General features: G+C 46.5%; 2 protein-coding genes across 3 annotated transcripts in view; both read right to left on the bottom strand.

Annotated features, from left to right (window-relative positions):
* Nucleotides 1-4,890, bottom strand: part of LOC149327861 (regulator of chromosome condensation-like) — a 28,909-nt gene extending 24,019 nt beyond the window's left edge. The window contains exons 1-2 of one of the 2 annotated variants that reach the window (XM_089563210.1): nucleotides 4,618-4,890; nucleotides 4,395-4,510 (exon numbers count right to left, since the gene is read on the bottom strand). In XM_089563210.1, coding sequence (XP_089419336.1) covers nucleotides 4,395-4,510; nucleotides 4,618-4,720 — 219 coding nt within the window. In that variant the 5' untranslated portion in view covers nucleotides 4,721-4,890. Of the gene's footprint in view, nucleotides 1-1,613; nucleotides 1,843-4,394; nucleotides 4,511-4,617 lie in introns of those variants that run through there. The other variant, XM_089563211.1, reaches the window with a different exon arrangement.
* Nucleotides 4,891-8,032: 3,142 nt separating this feature from the next.
* Nucleotides 8,033-14,864, bottom strand: LOC149327860 (glutathione S-transferase Mu 1-like). The gene is made up of 7 exons (XM_089563600.1): nucleotides 14,674-14,864; nucleotides 11,799-11,939; nucleotides 10,574-10,655; nucleotides 9,713-9,813; nucleotides 9,186-9,281; nucleotides 8,726-8,836; nucleotides 8,033-8,196 (listed from the first exon to the last, which is right to left on the bottom strand). The coding sequence occupies exons 1-7, from the start codon at nucleotides 14,707-14,709 to the stop codon at nucleotides 8,092-8,094; spliced, it is 672 nt and encodes a 223-aa protein (XP_089419726.1). The 5' UTR covers nucleotides 14,710-14,864; the 3' UTR covers nucleotides 8,033-8,091.
* Nucleotides 14,865-15,799: the final 935 nt, after the last annotated feature.

Raw genomic sequence — 15,799 nt, 5'->3', positions numbered from 1 at the left:
GCCCTTACAAATAGTAAATTTATAACTGCTCATCATGATTTATGCAATAATGATGAAGATAATAATATGAATTAACTGCTTAATATGTGCAGGTGCAAGCACTGGAGCTAAGCGAAACTTTTGGTCGCTGAAAGCACAGAGTTTACCCTGAAAGAAAGCTTGCGACGCTGCACTTAATCCGCACGAATGCAGGGAAGTTGAGGTTCTGTATTTGGCTTGGTTATTGTTGGGAGTGAAATGTAGATTCAGCCATTAAACGTGATTCTTCTAGAGGCAAACATAGAAGTAATGCTGTGAGAGTTTCCATACCAGCCTAACGCTGAACTTCACGTGCGTTAAATTTATTGAAGTGAAAAACGCACTACTGAAATAATTTGATCTGCGCACAGAGAAGCACACAGCGGAGCATCTACCGATACCTAGGTAGAATCCACGTTTCCAGACAAACAATAGCCAAGCCAAATAAGAAGCCATGTCTTCCCAGTGCTCCCGCTGTAGATGAAGTGCTCTTTACATGGAGGAAGGAAAACTAAATTTTCCTTCTTCTATGGTTCTTTAAGGAACTCGCATAGACGGTGGCGCCAGTTTAAACAGTGCAACTCTATGGCTGAAAGAGAAAATTAGAAAAAGAAAGGGCTATATGCAGACCAATGTAAAACACAAATTAAAGTAGATTTTTTTTTTTTTTTCGAAATGGAGAATGATCGAACTAAAGGGCAGCTGCTTAGAAAATCAAAATCACTTTAGTACTACGTTCAGTGCTCCTCAGTATGCGCTCACTAGCAGTTTATGCACTCTCCCCCCCCCCCCCCTTTCCAGAACCCGCCCCCCTCATGAGGGCAATGGCCCCGAAAATGCGCGGGAAACAGTTACGTGCGATATGTGGCACAAGCTTGCCGTGCGCTTTAGATCAAGGCGTCGCACCGCTGTCAATTGGGCGACAAACTGAATGAAATACCCGCGCTCTGTGTACGGCGAACGAGCCATAGATGCACAAAATTGTTCGCCTTTGTAGCACCACTCGCGCAGAGTTCAGGACGGCGCAAAACGATGGCGAAGTCGGTGCTAGTGCATGCAGCGCGAGCGGCGTAATAAAACTCAGTTAGTTGTCAGTTCGAAACCTACCACCGTCGGAGTTAGTTCAATTCCTCGCTGTTGATACCTTCTGATACCTTCAAAGCTGAGACTCAGTATACCTTTCCATTAGGAGAAAATTCAGAACGGTGCATCAGAAATCAGCACAATCCAACGCTGCGACAGACCTCTTTCTTTTTTGTACGAGGCGTTAAATTATTGACCACGGATTCCTAAACAGACAAATGCCCCTCCCAGAACGAACGTTGTACTACACTACTGCTGTGTTCCCATACGTAGCCGTTTGCCTGAAAGCTAGAGCTAAGGGCGTGTCTGCATAGAGGCCACTTTCTAATCGGAATAGCTGAACCATCGATGGCAGTCTATCGATGCATTAACCATCGACAGATGACTGCAGCGCGACTAATGTACCCGCAGTGCCGGCGTAACTACAACATAACACCACGTGTCTCTCCAGCACAGACATATTCATCATTCTGTGGTGCCACGAAAGAAAAACCAGAGCGTAGAAAGCTTACCTTGGCTTTTTGACGACGCGGCATTTCAAATGTGAACCCGACGTAAACGATATGAAATAACGCACTTATACGTCACAACGCCACCCTTCCAACCACGTTGAACAGGCGCGAAAGTAGCTAAATAGCGAAATCCCACGATGGACACCACCGTTTGTAAAGCGGAACACCACGTGACAAGCAACGCTTTCGATGGCCGTGCGGCTTATGAAGGAAGCAAGAAGTTGTCTGTTTCATGGAGGAAGAAAAATTTAGTTTTCCTTCCTCCATGGCTTGTTATGTAAGTTGCAAATAACTTGCAGCCTTGACACCATATCAAAGAAAAAGCAAAAAATTGAGAACGCTTAAGTTTCGCCCTTGAGAGTGGAACGCGACAGTTTTGCGGAACAGCCAGGGAGTCCAAGATCGCCCGTTCGGCGCGGCGCCTTGCCCGTTGGACAGATCGAAAATTGTTTTTTTAAGGAAAGGAAAGGACGCAATAACATTCTCACTTGTCTTGGTGGACACGCGAACCACCCATTTTTTTTTTTTTTACGTATACCCCGATTGTAGTCCTCCGGTTCGAATCCCTGCTGCGAGCTAGTCTCTAAAGTAAGTTTATGCTGCACGAAACGCTGAATCGTATGACCCTATCCGGAACATTCTGCGGCAGTTTTTACGCAGCCCCCGATTATTTCAGACACGCGGTGCCGTCTACTACTACTACTACGCCGACGGCTTTTCGACCGAACGAGCTGTATGCATCATCATCATCACCATCAGCTTGAACTACGCCCACTAGTTATTTCCCTCTCATGATTCGGATCAGCGGTCACTACCTGCCATAAGTAGACATATTCCCTTACTACTGCCCTCGCTACTAATTGTGAACTGCTGTTCCCTTGCTAGACTGTTCAACATTACTTTGGTTTTCTGCATGTTAATTCTTAGACCCACCGTTCTGCTCTGCCTGTCTAACTCATTGATCATGCTTAATTTGCAGTTCATCTCCTGAGTGACAAGACAACGACATCAGCGAACCGCACATTACTTAGGTATTCTCCATTAACTCTTATCCCCAGCTGTTCCCAATCCAGGCCTCAGAGCACCTCCTGTAACAGGCAGTGAATAGGACTGGCGAGATCGTGTCTCCCTGTCTGACACCCTTCCTTACTGAAATTTTATTGCTGACTTTGCGAAGGATTGTAGTTGTATATTCGTTATAGATGTCTTCCAGTATTTTCACATAAGACTCTTCTACACCCTGGTTCCGCAATGCCTGCATGACTGCTGAGGTTTCCACTGATTCAAATGGTTTGGCTTATGGGGTTTATAACGTCCCAGAGAGACTCAGGCACTGTGAGACGTGATGAAGGACTCCGGAAATTTCGACCACCTGGTTTCTTTAGCGTGCACTGGTATCGCACAGTACTCGGGCCTCTGGAATTTCGCCTCCATCGAAATTCGACCGCCGCGGCCGGGATCGAACCAGCGTCTTTCGGGTCAGCAGCCGAGTGCCATAACCAGCCACCGCAGCGAATGCTTCCTCGTAAACAATGAACGCTATAGGGGTGGGTTATATTCTGCGCATTTCTCTATGACTTGATTGATAGTGTGAATATATGGTCTGTTGTCGAGTATCATTTACGAAAGTCTGCCTGGTCATTTGGTTGATTGAAGTCTAAGCTGTCCTGATTCTATTTGTGATTACCTTAGTAAATACCTTGTAGGCAACGGACAGTAGATCGGCCTGTGATTTTTCAAGTGCTTGACGTCTCCCTTCTTATGAATTAAGATAACGTTAGCGTTTTTCGCTTCTGGTACGCTCGAGGATAAGGCATTGCGTATAGAAGGTGGCTAGTTTTTCTATCACAATCTCCCCTCGGTCCTTCAAGAGACCTGCTGTTACGTGATCCTCACCAGCTACCTTTGCATTAAGGCTTTCTTCCTCTTTCGTTACTGGCGGGGTGTCCCACTGCTGTGCGCTAATGCCTCTCTCATTAACATTCTGATTGCAATCGCTACTGTATAGATTTGTGTAGAACTCTTAGCAACTTTAACTATCTATCCATACTGCTAGTGGCATATTGCCCTCTTTGTCTTAGCGTGAACACATGTCGTTTTTACTCAGCAAACCAAAAACCTCTCAGAGACGTCTAGCTATAGACGTCTCTGAGAGGTTTTTGGTTTGCTGAGTACCTGTGCCTAATTTTTCCGGCTTTTTTCTCCTCACAAAGCTGCATACGCTGTAGCGTAAAGACTTGAGTGTGCTTCCAAGACAGTGATAACGTCGGGACCCGGCAAGGAAAAAAAGTTAGCTGCTGTTTAACTGCTGTTCAACCTAGTTAGTGAGCGAAAGCTGTGGAGTATCGGGCTAGTTCCGGACACTAGATAGGCAACGCGCCTGCCCTGCCACCTTGGCAGGTGGGTTGATCGCAAGAGTTGCTCTCCCAATGAATGCTGCGGCTTAGCTCCAGTGCCACGAGTCTGCCACAACACTGCCAGCGCTATCGCATTCAGCCCAAATCTCCGCTGCCATATATACCTCAAAGCGCGATTCAGGCGTCCACTGACCCAGGGAGCCAGTTATGCGACCATTCTTTCCTCAAAATCATCAGAGTCTAGAACGCCTACAACGCCAACGCCAATAACACAATGAACGCCGAAGGCCTATAGCCAGTGCCGCGTTTCTGTCACAACGTTGTCAATGCCAACGCATGCAGCGCGCATCTACCGACATACGCAGCTTAATTTCCACTGTCCCAGGGGGGCAGTTTCGCGCTGTTGAGAACGGTGAACACAGACCTGGGTGGAATTCCTGGCAGACATGATGCGGCGAGGACTGGCGGCGGCGGCAGCGACGACGGCCACGGCGGCGTCAGGTGGCCGAGTCTGCCCTCGGGTCGCCGTACGGTGTGGCGCTGTGAAAGGTCAAGCTGTTGCTGTTAATTGAAAGACGGCTACGACCTCGACAGAGGTCCCGCGTTTCGGACGTATAAGGCGAGGGAATACAAGGTCGTTTTTTCACCTGCTGGGAAACGACGTGCAATTCTTTTCCCACGGAGGAATTCCTCTCCAACGGAGTGTTGAAATTGACACGACATTCGATGACTGTCTTTTCTTCTTTCCATCGACCGAGCTGCAAGAGAGCATCAGCGCCGCCACCTGGTGTGGGTGGTACCACGTGCACCAGTGTCCACAACTGCCCACGTGCTTGGACATCGTTATTCCCCTGTTAGGAATCTGAGAATACGAAGGGTATATAACGGGATGTTACTTTGCTACCGCGGCACTCCTATCTCGAATGTAAAAATTCAGGGGGGCGCTTTGTTGACCTAAAATGCGCGTGAGGCGAAAGCCAAGCGCGGTGTTGCTGCTTGTGTCACTGATGTGTGGTTAAGATGTTAAGCTTCGCCTCTAAGAGTGAAACGCGAGTCTTGCAACACTGTCAGGCAGTCCACAGAACGCCATCGCCCATTCGGTTCTACGCCTTGCTCGTCGGTAAATTGGTTTTTGAGGAAAGGAATGTATCTGTCTCGCATATCTGGGTGGACACCTGAACCTCGCCGTAAGGGAAGGGAGGATGCAACGCTGCCAGGGAGTCCACAGAACGCCATCGCCCGCTCGGCTCTACGCCTTGCTCGTCGGTAAATTGGTTTTTGAGGAAAGGAAATTATCTGTCTCGCATATCTCGGTGGACACCTGAACTTCGCCGTAAGGGAAGGGAGGAAGATGTGAATGAACGAAGACAACGTATTCACTAGACGTGCCTTTGTTCATCCCGAACCATCGAGCTGGCATGGCGGTGTGGTTCACGTGCTTGTATCGCACTCTGGAGAGCCTGGTTCGACTCCGCAACTCGACCAATTTTCTACTCGGTTTTATTTATTTTTCTGGTCTGACTGGAAAAGTTAATTAGGCTTATTGGTTAATTAACTTATTAACTAAACTCAGTCCCACTTACTTGGAGCATCACTATACCATCCCTTTGCATGGTTACTAGCCAAAGTACCAATGGCGCCGTTTGAAATTCGCGCACTGTGACGTAACGACGATTTCGGCCAATTGAAAAGCGTGACATTTCTGTCGACAACTCCTGCTTACAACGATGAGGCATTGAATGAAGGCTTCCGCCTTAAAATTTATCATTGCAACCAAACACCACACGATTAACCTTCTCCGGCGAAAGCAAGACTAGCACACTCGATCCACGGCTCAACCCCACCCAACTGTACCCTTCAGAAGTTACACCCACAGCCAAACCACCTGTCTCCACTCTCCACGTACAAGGCTTCCTCTCTCTTGAAGCCAGTAGCGGAATGGAAAAAATAAGACAATCAGAGCCGTAAAAATACGCTGGCATTGGTGTATTTTCTTTGTGCAGCGAATAACAAAAGTTTGCTAACACAAGCATGACGACGGAGGAAAGCGCGGGAGGCGAAGTAATTCGCTTCGCGAATTTCGAGTTTGGCTACAGTTGTTGTGATCGTCTCAAATCCCAATTGCGCAGCAGCTATAGTACAAGCGTAACCGTGGCGTCATTTCACAGCGAGAGCAGTTTATAGGACACCTACCGCAAATGAGGGCAACCCAGTTTTGTGCGGATGAGAGAAACCGCAGTGGAAGCTGTGTAGACTTAACTGCAGCAGATATTGCTCTCGCAGTCCCGTGCAGTACGCGACATACCATGGCGTTTTAGGGAAGCCCGCTGCTAATTTTTGGAAATTCCCTTTTTGAGGCAAGCGTTGCCGCACACCAGAAAATTCAGGGGGCACTTTGACTGTCTAAAGTGGGTAGAGGCGGAAGCGTTTTCCGCATCACCTTCGCTGTTTCTGTGGCACTGGTGGCGTCACATGTAATTGAGTACTAATTACTAAGTGATGACAAATCACTAATTAATGATTACTGATTAATGCCTGAATACTAATTAACTGCTAATTAATGACACTTAAGCTTCGCCTTTAGGAGTGGAACGCGACATCGCGTTGTCGCTGTAATTCTCTGTCATCTCGGTGGACACCTGAACCGCACCGTAGAGGAAGGGAGGAAGTGGGAGTGAAAGAAGATAGATAAAGAGGAGCCGTAATGAAGAAAATGAAAATTGTATTTGAGGAAAGAAAATTACGCAGTAACTGTGTCACAAAATTCAGGGGGGCACTTTTTTGACCTAAAGTGTGGTCACTGATGTGTGGTTAAGATGTTAAGCTTCGCCCCTAAGAGTGGAACGCGACAGCGTCTTGCAACGCTGCCAAGGAGTCCATAGAACGCCATCGCCCATTCGGTTCTACGCCTCGCTCGTCGGTAAATTGGTTTTTGAGGAAAGGAAATGTATCTGTCTCTCATTTGTCGGTGGACACCTGAACCTCGCCAGCAGGAAAGGGAGGAGGATGGGAGTGAGCGAAGACACCGTATTCACTAGACGCGCCTTTGTTCATTCCAAACCATCGCGCTGGCATGGCGGAGTGGATAGCATGGTCGTCTCTCGCCGAAGACCGGCGTTCGATTCCTGAGCTCGACCAATTTCTTAATCGGTTTTATTTATTTATATGGCCTGACTAGTAAAGCTAATTGAGTAATTAAGCAATTAACTAAGCTCAGTCCCACTTACTTGGAGCATCACTATACGATCCCTTCAATTGGTTGCATGGAGCCAAAGTACAATTGGCCGCGTTTGAAATTCGCGCACTGTGGCGTCACGACCGTTTCCACCAATTGAAAAGCGCGACATTTTCTGTCGACAACTGCTGCTTACAACGACGAGACATTAAAGGCTTCCGCCTTAAAACCGGCGTATCACTAACTAGCTAACTAGCGAATTGAATTCTAACGGACGTTTTAGCTATCAGAGTTGGGGTACAGCCATATCAGTTTTAGAACTCAATGGCCATTTCTCGCGCAATTCGAAAATCCCGCCGCGAACGCTCTGCGATATCCATCAAATGAACGTCCACCGCAGGCGCGGGGTTTTCGAATGGCGCGAAAAAGTGCCAAAGTTTCTAGAGCCACAGGGCAGTCGGAAATTGCACTATTGAAATTCTAAGAACCGATATGGTTATTACAAACAGCCAGCTAACTGGAATGAACCAGCTTCCTAGTCCAAGCGATTGACCGGTTTCCAGGTGTCCGCGAACATTTCCTGCTTCCTTGGAACACCTGGTAAAGTGTGAACGTTATTAGCAACGACCACGGTCATGTTTCGCGAACCCAATTTTCCTTCCTTCTTCCTCCTTTCATTGCCTTTATCGACCCATGCAGGGTAGCCAACTGGTAACTATGCAACTTCCATGCCTTCCTTCAGGTGCCAAGATCTCATGTGGCACATTGTTTTAGCACAGAATGGATCAGAGCATCAATGTTTCGTCAAAAAACACTGCAAGAATTCAGAGAAAGATTTCATGTGCACACCAGACCCTTCACTATATTTTTTACCAATGCGAAAAGCAAACTGCAACGCAATCTTTATTATGCAAATCAGAATTCGAAAGGAAAAAATGAAATTCGTTCAGGGCTTCTTCTGCAGCCTGCTGCCGAAGCTTGCCATGTCGCCATTGAGGGGCCAGTTGATGCACTTGTCAGACTTCAGGTAAGCAGCGACATGAGGAAGAGCCTGTTTTGAAATAAAATTTATGCAGATGTCTCCACTTGCTGTTTGCCATTACAAAGAGAAAGAAAGCTGGCAAAAGAAAGACTTGCAACTACGTGAACACATACTCACAGCTTGGTAAAAACGTGCTCAAGACCAAATTAACTGCATGAGACATGAGTGCTTTGCATCGCAGCTATACCACACATTCTGCAGCACCTTGAGGTAAAACAGTCCACAGATGGACACAGCCAAGCAAAATGCAGCACCATTATTTCATTCATGCAGCACAAACTCCCATTTTGTCAGACAGTAAACTAAGCATACACAACCAATTTTACAAATGCCAAAGCCATACCCACACCCTGTCTAAGAGGCATATTTGAACGGATCAATTCAGGTCATTTCTGGCAATTTTGTGTTCTTTGCATGCACTAGAACTTCGTTACACCTCGATCGAAATGCACCTGCAGCAGCTGAGAATACAGCGTACATATGCTGAGCTACAGAGCGCCACACACAACCAAGTCATCACAGCGAGTAACACGCATACCTCAATGCGATCGACAAAGGCCTTGAGGTTAGCGTAGTCCTTCAGGCAGTCGGGGGCAAAGATGAGATGTTGGGCGAGCATTTCGTAGGCAATGAAGTCGACATAAGTGAGCTGGAAAGATGTGAAACGTCAGTAACGGGCACCTTTAAAGCACGAGCAACTTTGAACTAAACACCGGTACATACATAGTCGCAGAAGCACTAAATTGATAACAGAATGTGAACTTCAACCAAGAAAAAATAAATGCTAAAAGCAAATGTAACTACGATACTCATTATATGCATGCCACACAAAATTGAAAAGTGGAGACACTTTGTTGTTCACATTTATCTGAAGTATGTGTCTAGACTGGTTAAAACAGATAGTGAAAGCACTATCCTGATCCCTACTAATACTGAGAGTTCTTTCTCAGGTACATGGATCTCTTGGAATCGTGCATAATACACTCCAGTGTGCTTACAATGTCACCGGCAAAGTACTTGTGGCTTCCCAGGTAGTCGGAGAAGGCCTTCAGAGATGCTGGAAGGTTCTTGAGGTAGTCGTCCTTCAGCTTTTCCTAAACAAAGAGAAACAAGAAACCACTGAACTCAAGATTACAACCTTTGCATTGTAAGGCATTACCAAAATGGTTCATGTGGCTACACTTATAAGGACTGAGCCAACTAGCAACAATCAGCAGCAATGAAACAAACAGCAAGAAAAGGAAGCCTCTTCATTTTATGCTATACATGCTGAATGCAGAAAAAAAATGCACTTCAGCAAGTTCACAAAATTTAACTAAGATTGAGTAGTGTGCCAGAACGTTTTCAAAATTTATTAAATAAATACTTTAATAATATACTACTTTATTACATATACTAATCACACTATTAGTTTTTTTCTTTAGTTTTGAGCACACTGGTCAGTTATTTCTGTAACCACCTTTTTGAGAATTACTAAAGAAATCAGAAACATCTAGAGGAAGCTCCACAACAAGTCTATACTCACGAAGTCTGGGTTGTAGCACAGGCGGACCCAGTTCATGCGGAAGTCAGCAAACTGCTGCTCAGTGACGTCGACACGCTGCTTCTGAGCCTCAGTCTTGCCCTCTGCAGAACACAAGATAAAGTTCATGAGTGTGCATGTTGTTCATACAGTCTTTTCGCAGTGCTTCTTCTAAGATCACGACCCAGCTAGCCCAAAACGAGAATTCCGAACAAGGCAAACAAAAGTATGAGGGTCCTTCTTAGAGTACGATCGCGCCTTAAGTTAAAGGACAACACAGCAAGCTATGGAAAGAAATATGATAGGAGTAATGCTAAGAGATCGGAAGCGGGCGGAATGGGTGAGGGAACAAACACGGGTTAATGACATCCTAGTCGAAATCAAGAGGAACTGGGCTTGGGCAGGGCATGTAATCTGAAAGCAAAATAACTGCTGGTCCTTATGGGTAACGGAGTTGATTCCAAGAGAAGGCAAGCGTAGCAGGGGGCGGCAGAAAGTTAGATGGGCAGATGAGATTAACAAGTTTGGATACAGTGGCCGCAACTGGCAAAGGACAGGGTTCGTTGGAGAGACATGGGAGAGGCCTTTGCCCTGCAGTGGGTGTAGTCAGGCTGGTGATAATGATGAATTCCACTGACTGTCAGCTTGAGCAACAGGAATGCCTCGAGTCATCATGACCCTGTACCGGCAAAGCCTCACTTGAGATCATCTTTTGTCATGAGCACTGTATTTAGCTGAGCCATATATCTCCAATGGTTTGCTAATCCATTACCCAACTCTGTGAGGTTGAAAAACCTGTTTGTTTTTTTTATTTTACTGTATTATGACATTTGCAGCCAAGCATACAAAGCCAATTTCTCTTACCCAAGCCATGCTTCCTAGCAAGGTAACGGAGGATAGCCATGCTCTGAGTCAGCTTGAGGTCACCGTCAATGTAGTAGGGCAACTGCAATAAATATGCACGGCAATGTGAAAACAAATCTGGCTCTAGCAGAGGAAGAAAAGGTGTTCTGCTGGTGCCACATGTTTGGATCTTTTGCACTTTTGCAAGAACGACAGGTTTAAAGTAATCCTTTAACCTCCATAGGGTAGTTGGTTGGAATGAATCTCATGAAACAGTTATGCAAGAAAATTACTCTGCAAAGTTTGAATATAAGTTCACTGCATGAACTGGTTTTCAGTTTGTTTTGAGCTCTGTTCCAAATAACACTGCTTCATATTTTTCTACGTCTTTATCCCAGTTTTGTTCTATTTCTTGATCATTATAGTTACTGTAGCCTGTTATATGTTGCACTGCAAAGTGTGCAGTTTCGTACTAGAACTTTGAAATTTTACACATCTGTTTCGATAATTTTTTTCCCCCCTTGATTTGCCTTTGTATTACTTGTCAATGTATGCAAACGGCAACTCTGCTACAACTCTTAATTTTCATTTTAGCAGTTTCTCAAACAAATAGATACGACTTGAAACCAACTGAAGGCTTGAACTGAGCCAGAAGTTCATGGAGAGCATTAGTACTTCAACTAAAAGGGAGAACCTTGGCTGGTTGCAGCACCTAAATACGTAGCCATGCATTGTCTTTTTTTCTTCGACAAATGCCGTGTTTGCCAGGCAATTTTTTCACTTTCATTAGGCTGAACAAGGAGCGCCGCAGAATCAGCATTTAAACACAACACAAAAGCACATTTTTTTGTGGAAACAACACATCATCAGCTACAGAGTGCAACAATACATCAGCTGCTGCATCTCAGAGAAAGTTAAGCTCCTTTAGAAGCCCAAGCCCACGATGGCTGAGACAACAGATTTCACCTTGCTCTGGTGTGAAACCCAGTTGGTTCCAACTGGAACCATCAGGAAATTGTTCCATAAACCATTTGGGCTGGGAAAGATTTTCGCCAGGGTTTGGATCACCAAAATCTAACTTGATCGCTAAAGGATTCCGGTGGCAAGTTGTGCCAACTCCAGGGTTTGGGTTATCCCTCAACATCACCCAGCGCAATTCACCGCAAGAACTGAAGAGGTGGCAGAGCTAGAGAGAGAGAGAGAGAGAGAGAGAGAGAGAGAGAGAGAGAGGTAAAAGTGGATGTACGTTAGGGAACTCCAGGCCAAGCGTGTTCTTCTCCTTGAGCCAGGAGCTGCGGTCAAAGTCCGGGGGAGGGCCACACGAGTAGCGCTTGTCCTCCACCTTGGCATCGACGTGTGCCAGCAGCAGGCGAATAGGCTGTGCCAGCTGGCGGAAGGAAGGAAAAAACAAGACAGCAGAAATTAAAAGAGAACTTAGAGAAACATTCATGGAAAATCAATAAGTCATCAACAGGCTTTAAATTCCAACATGAGGTTTTTGTAATGGAAAATTAGCAAAAGCAGTGAAACATATCTGACAAGTGCCTAAATTAAAGGGCAACTGCAGCACTTTTATGAGAATTTTGCGATATTCAAGGATTCAAATCTATATAGGCTGTGGGTAAAGCATGCCTAGTGTTTTTGCACTAGCATTTAAAATACTCACGTAATCGACGATTGAATTTTGCGCTACTCCTCAATACACCGGAGGAGTACAGGAAAACTCAGCGTGATGTCACGGAAGGTATGATTTCAAATTACCGCTGTCGTCAGCCTCACCCTGACCTGACTCGTTAGACGCTGCCAAACAACTCTCGGCAGGGTTCGCCTTCGGTGGCGTTGGTTTTTTTCCTTCAAAACAGGTGTTTGTGCCTCGGAAATGCACCGATACCTTCGATGACGTCATCATGCGCCCCCCACTTGGCGTTGTGCGCTGCGGAGAAGCTGGAAGGGTGTCCGGATTTTAATCGGCGATTACTTCACTATTTCAAGTGCTAGCCCAAAAAGACTTCGCAAGCTTTACCTGCAAGTTTCACACATTCTACCCTCTTAAGCTCGTTGATTTCTAAACCTTATGCAGTTTCCCTTTAAAGAGTGAGAAACTAGGAACATATATTGCCATGTTAGAAGTAATGTTGCTTCAGATCTGTGTTTTCAACAATCTCAAGCCATGTTAGAAATGCTGTCCTAGCTTCTTCCGTACGTACTGCAACATTGACAGAAATACAACTTATGGCCTAAATTTGTCTTAAAGTCTTCACAATCTATGGAACACCTTCCTGGTTTCATTCCAGGCCAAGGTGCCACCAAGAAATTCAGAAGTAAGAGCACCATGCGAGATTCCTAAAACTTTACTTCAGTAACAGCGAACGGAGCATTTAGCTACTTTCTCTTAACCTGACAATGAATTATGTAATTCTTCAAACTATTTGTGCAGTTAACGTGGGGGACAGGGGGAGGCGGTACTGAGAGCAAATGCAAGGAGCTGTGTGGAAATATAGCGGCTTTTATAGAATGTATGTGTAAAAATGCATTTCGCCCACAGCACAAGCATGGCTCTTAGACCTTTAGGAAAAATCGCTTCAAATGTGCATTGGAGAAGGTTAGATAAGCGACAGTCCTTATGGGAACATGTATTCTGGCAGCTTTGCAGTAAGCGGGTAGACACCCCCTCTCCCTCGAGCTTTCCTCCTCTCCCATCAATAAAGCGCTCTATCCGTTAGTTACAGCGAACCGCCGCTGTGTCGTGCTCAACCGGTTAAACCGCGCGGCCAACCGTTATCAGCGCAGCACGCGCCTTTTTTTCAACCACTGAAAAAATAAAAACTTTCAGGAAGCTAGCTCAACAATGAATAATGTAACAGCCGAGTGTAATTCTACCCCGACAACAAAAATTGCTGTCATTCGCGTCCATATAAGCGCCTAAGGCTATTTTTTTTTTTTTTTACTTTCAGAAGCAGCCATGCAGAACTTTCCGACTGAGAATTAAACATTACATGGCGTGTGCAGTGGAGCAGAAAACTGCCTCCGAGACAGCTAGTAAACGTACAAGTTTCGTGACATTTAGAGCGTGGCACGAAGATAAGCGACAGCAGGAGAGATAGCACAAAGAAAAAAGCCATCCCATCAACCAAATGGCGCAGTCAACATTCCCGCGCGATTTGTTTGAAAGAAATAAAAAAAAAAAACGCGAGGCGTTCCGTGTCGTGCAGGTGTTTTTTCAACAACCTGTCGCAGCCCCCGTTGAAGCGCGGATATGAACAGTGCCATAAGCAATGAAAGTGAGTTCAAAACGGCGAATGAAGCCGTTAAATCACTGCTCGAAAAACAGGATAATGCGGCGGAGAGCAGGAAAAAAAAAAACGTACACGTCCCTTTTTTTTTACTTTCCCGCGCAAACAGCGGACATCGGGGCACAACCTCTGCGCTTATCTCGAGATTTCGTTTCTCCCCTCACCGAGCGCTCCGTCCTCGGACTTGTTCTTAGCGGACAGGTTATTGCAGAGATAAAAAGGAATTCAAGCACTTCCGTGCGCCGTCCATAGTGAGCAACAGGTAGACCTGTTGCTAACAGCCGCCGTCTAGACAGCGAAGAGCTAGCTGCAGGAGCGATAAATTCAAGAAAACTGGCCGAAGCACGCCCAGCGTAGCACCGCCCGACGCGGTTAACAAGGGTGCGCCAAACCTACGCGCTACCCGCCGGCCTCGATCGACCATCACATTGACGGCCGGAATGCAATGAGGCAACGCCTTAAAAACTTTGCCACCAGCAAGAAAGGACGAAAGTTCTTGCACGAGCAGTCTCCTGCTCGTCCCTTAACGTGCATTATTGTGAGCAGCTTGTAAACACTCACGCAACGACTAGAAATGCGCGGACACAACTTTTCAAACAGCATTAGACATTTACACAAGCGCTACCAATTTTAACGGCATGTCTTTCGGTTTTGGCGGCCCAAGGAAACATGGCGCTGCTCCGGCCGGCGTGGAGAACCGGCCGGCTAACGGTCTCTCTCGACGCTCAAGAAAAGCTACTGAAGAATACCTAAAAGGATAAAAAGAAAGCAAGATTCTGAACATGCACAAAAGGCGCTGCTATTTCGCATCGTTGTCTTGTCGCTTACCCCACGAATGTCCCAGTAGCCGAGTACGGGAGCCATGGTCAGGTCTTGGCGGTTGAAAAGAACCGTAAGCACGGAAAAATACCACGACCGTTTGCAAGGCGCGCCAAGTAACGAATGATGCGAGCTGACTTTTTCCCCGTTTGTCTGTGGCCAACAAAAAACCTGTTGCGGAAGCACGACGTAACACACTTTCGTAGGACCTAGCGCTGCAGTTATATAAAGAGTGCTGTAGTTTGAAAAGCTGCCGCTGTAGCTAGCCGAATTCGTTATAAGGGCGCGGTAGCGCTGTATATGCGCTTAAAAAGCTTTTAAATATTGGTTGACCTGCAGCGCCACATTTTCCGCATTTCGTCGTTGGTGCGCGAAGTGGCAAAGTTAGTAACTAACGAAGACCTTAAAAAACATAGTGAGGCACTGTGCCGAGAGACTCCTTTACACGTGCGCAAAAGGAACAGGAAGAGGAGGAGGGAACAAGGCAGACGGCCAAAGAGGAAGGGAAAAGCGGCCTCGGAGCGGAAATGGGTCTGTGGACAAGGGGCGCCGTCAAGTACCGAACAAGCAACACAAAAGCAGTTTGCCGACATAATAGCCGGCCTCGGACGGTGGGCAGTGCCGGAAAAGGCAGCTGAATCCCGTCAATGGCACGGCGCCGGCCGTTTCTTAATTAGGCGCCGTTGCCTTGAGTGAGGTCCGTGAAGGCTGTCGCGGCACGTCTTTGCGCAGCCCCTCCTCGCCACGACAGTGGCACGCACCAGCGTGGCACGCCGGGCACGTCTATAAAAAGAAACAAAGGAAATAAAAAAAGAGGGGAAGAAAAAAAAAACGTACGTGCGCACGGCGTGGGTGACTCATTCACGCCCTTGTACACGGTTTGTGTAGTGCGCTTGTCTGTCCGGCGCACGCGTACGAGAACTTCCAATGGTTGTGTGCTTGTATAAGAAGAGTTACTGCAGTCCCATATGTGGGGTGTCACTCAAGCGTGTTGCGGTGCGACAGGTACCAATTCAGAGAGACGTGACCCAGTGGTACCACCTGTGCCTAATACACCTACATTGTCCCTGTCAGCATCTGCAAGCGTGCTGCTCTACATGTATTTCGCTGGCACCTCATTCCATTCAGTGCACGT

The sequence above is a fragment of the Amblyomma mixtum genome, chromosome 10, assembly GCF_055824585.1.
Source record: "Amblyomma mixtum isolate Tamu chromosome 10, ASM5582458v1, whole genome shotgun sequence".
Classification (NCBI taxonomy): Eukaryota; Metazoa; Arthropoda; class Arachnida; order Ixodida; family Ixodidae; genus Amblyomma; species Amblyomma mixtum.
The sequence above is the reverse complement of the archived record's forward strand: the minus strand, read 5'-3'. Positions and strand labels throughout refer to the sequence as shown.

Bases quoted from the DNA above. Each gene is read 5' to 3' on its own strand.
- LOC149327860 (XM_089563600.1), bottom strand. From the start codon at position 14,709: ATGGCTCCCGTACTCGGCTACTGGGACATTCGTGGG. The intron at 9,282-9,712 runs GTGAGTATAGAC...CTCTTTGTTTAG, and splicing joins TGTGCTACAACCCAGACTTC to GAAAAGCTGAAGGACGACTA. The intron at 8,197-8,725 runs GTATGCGTGTTA...ATTTCAAAACAG, and splicing joins CCTTTGTCGATCGCATTGAG to GCTCTTCCTCATGTCGCTGC.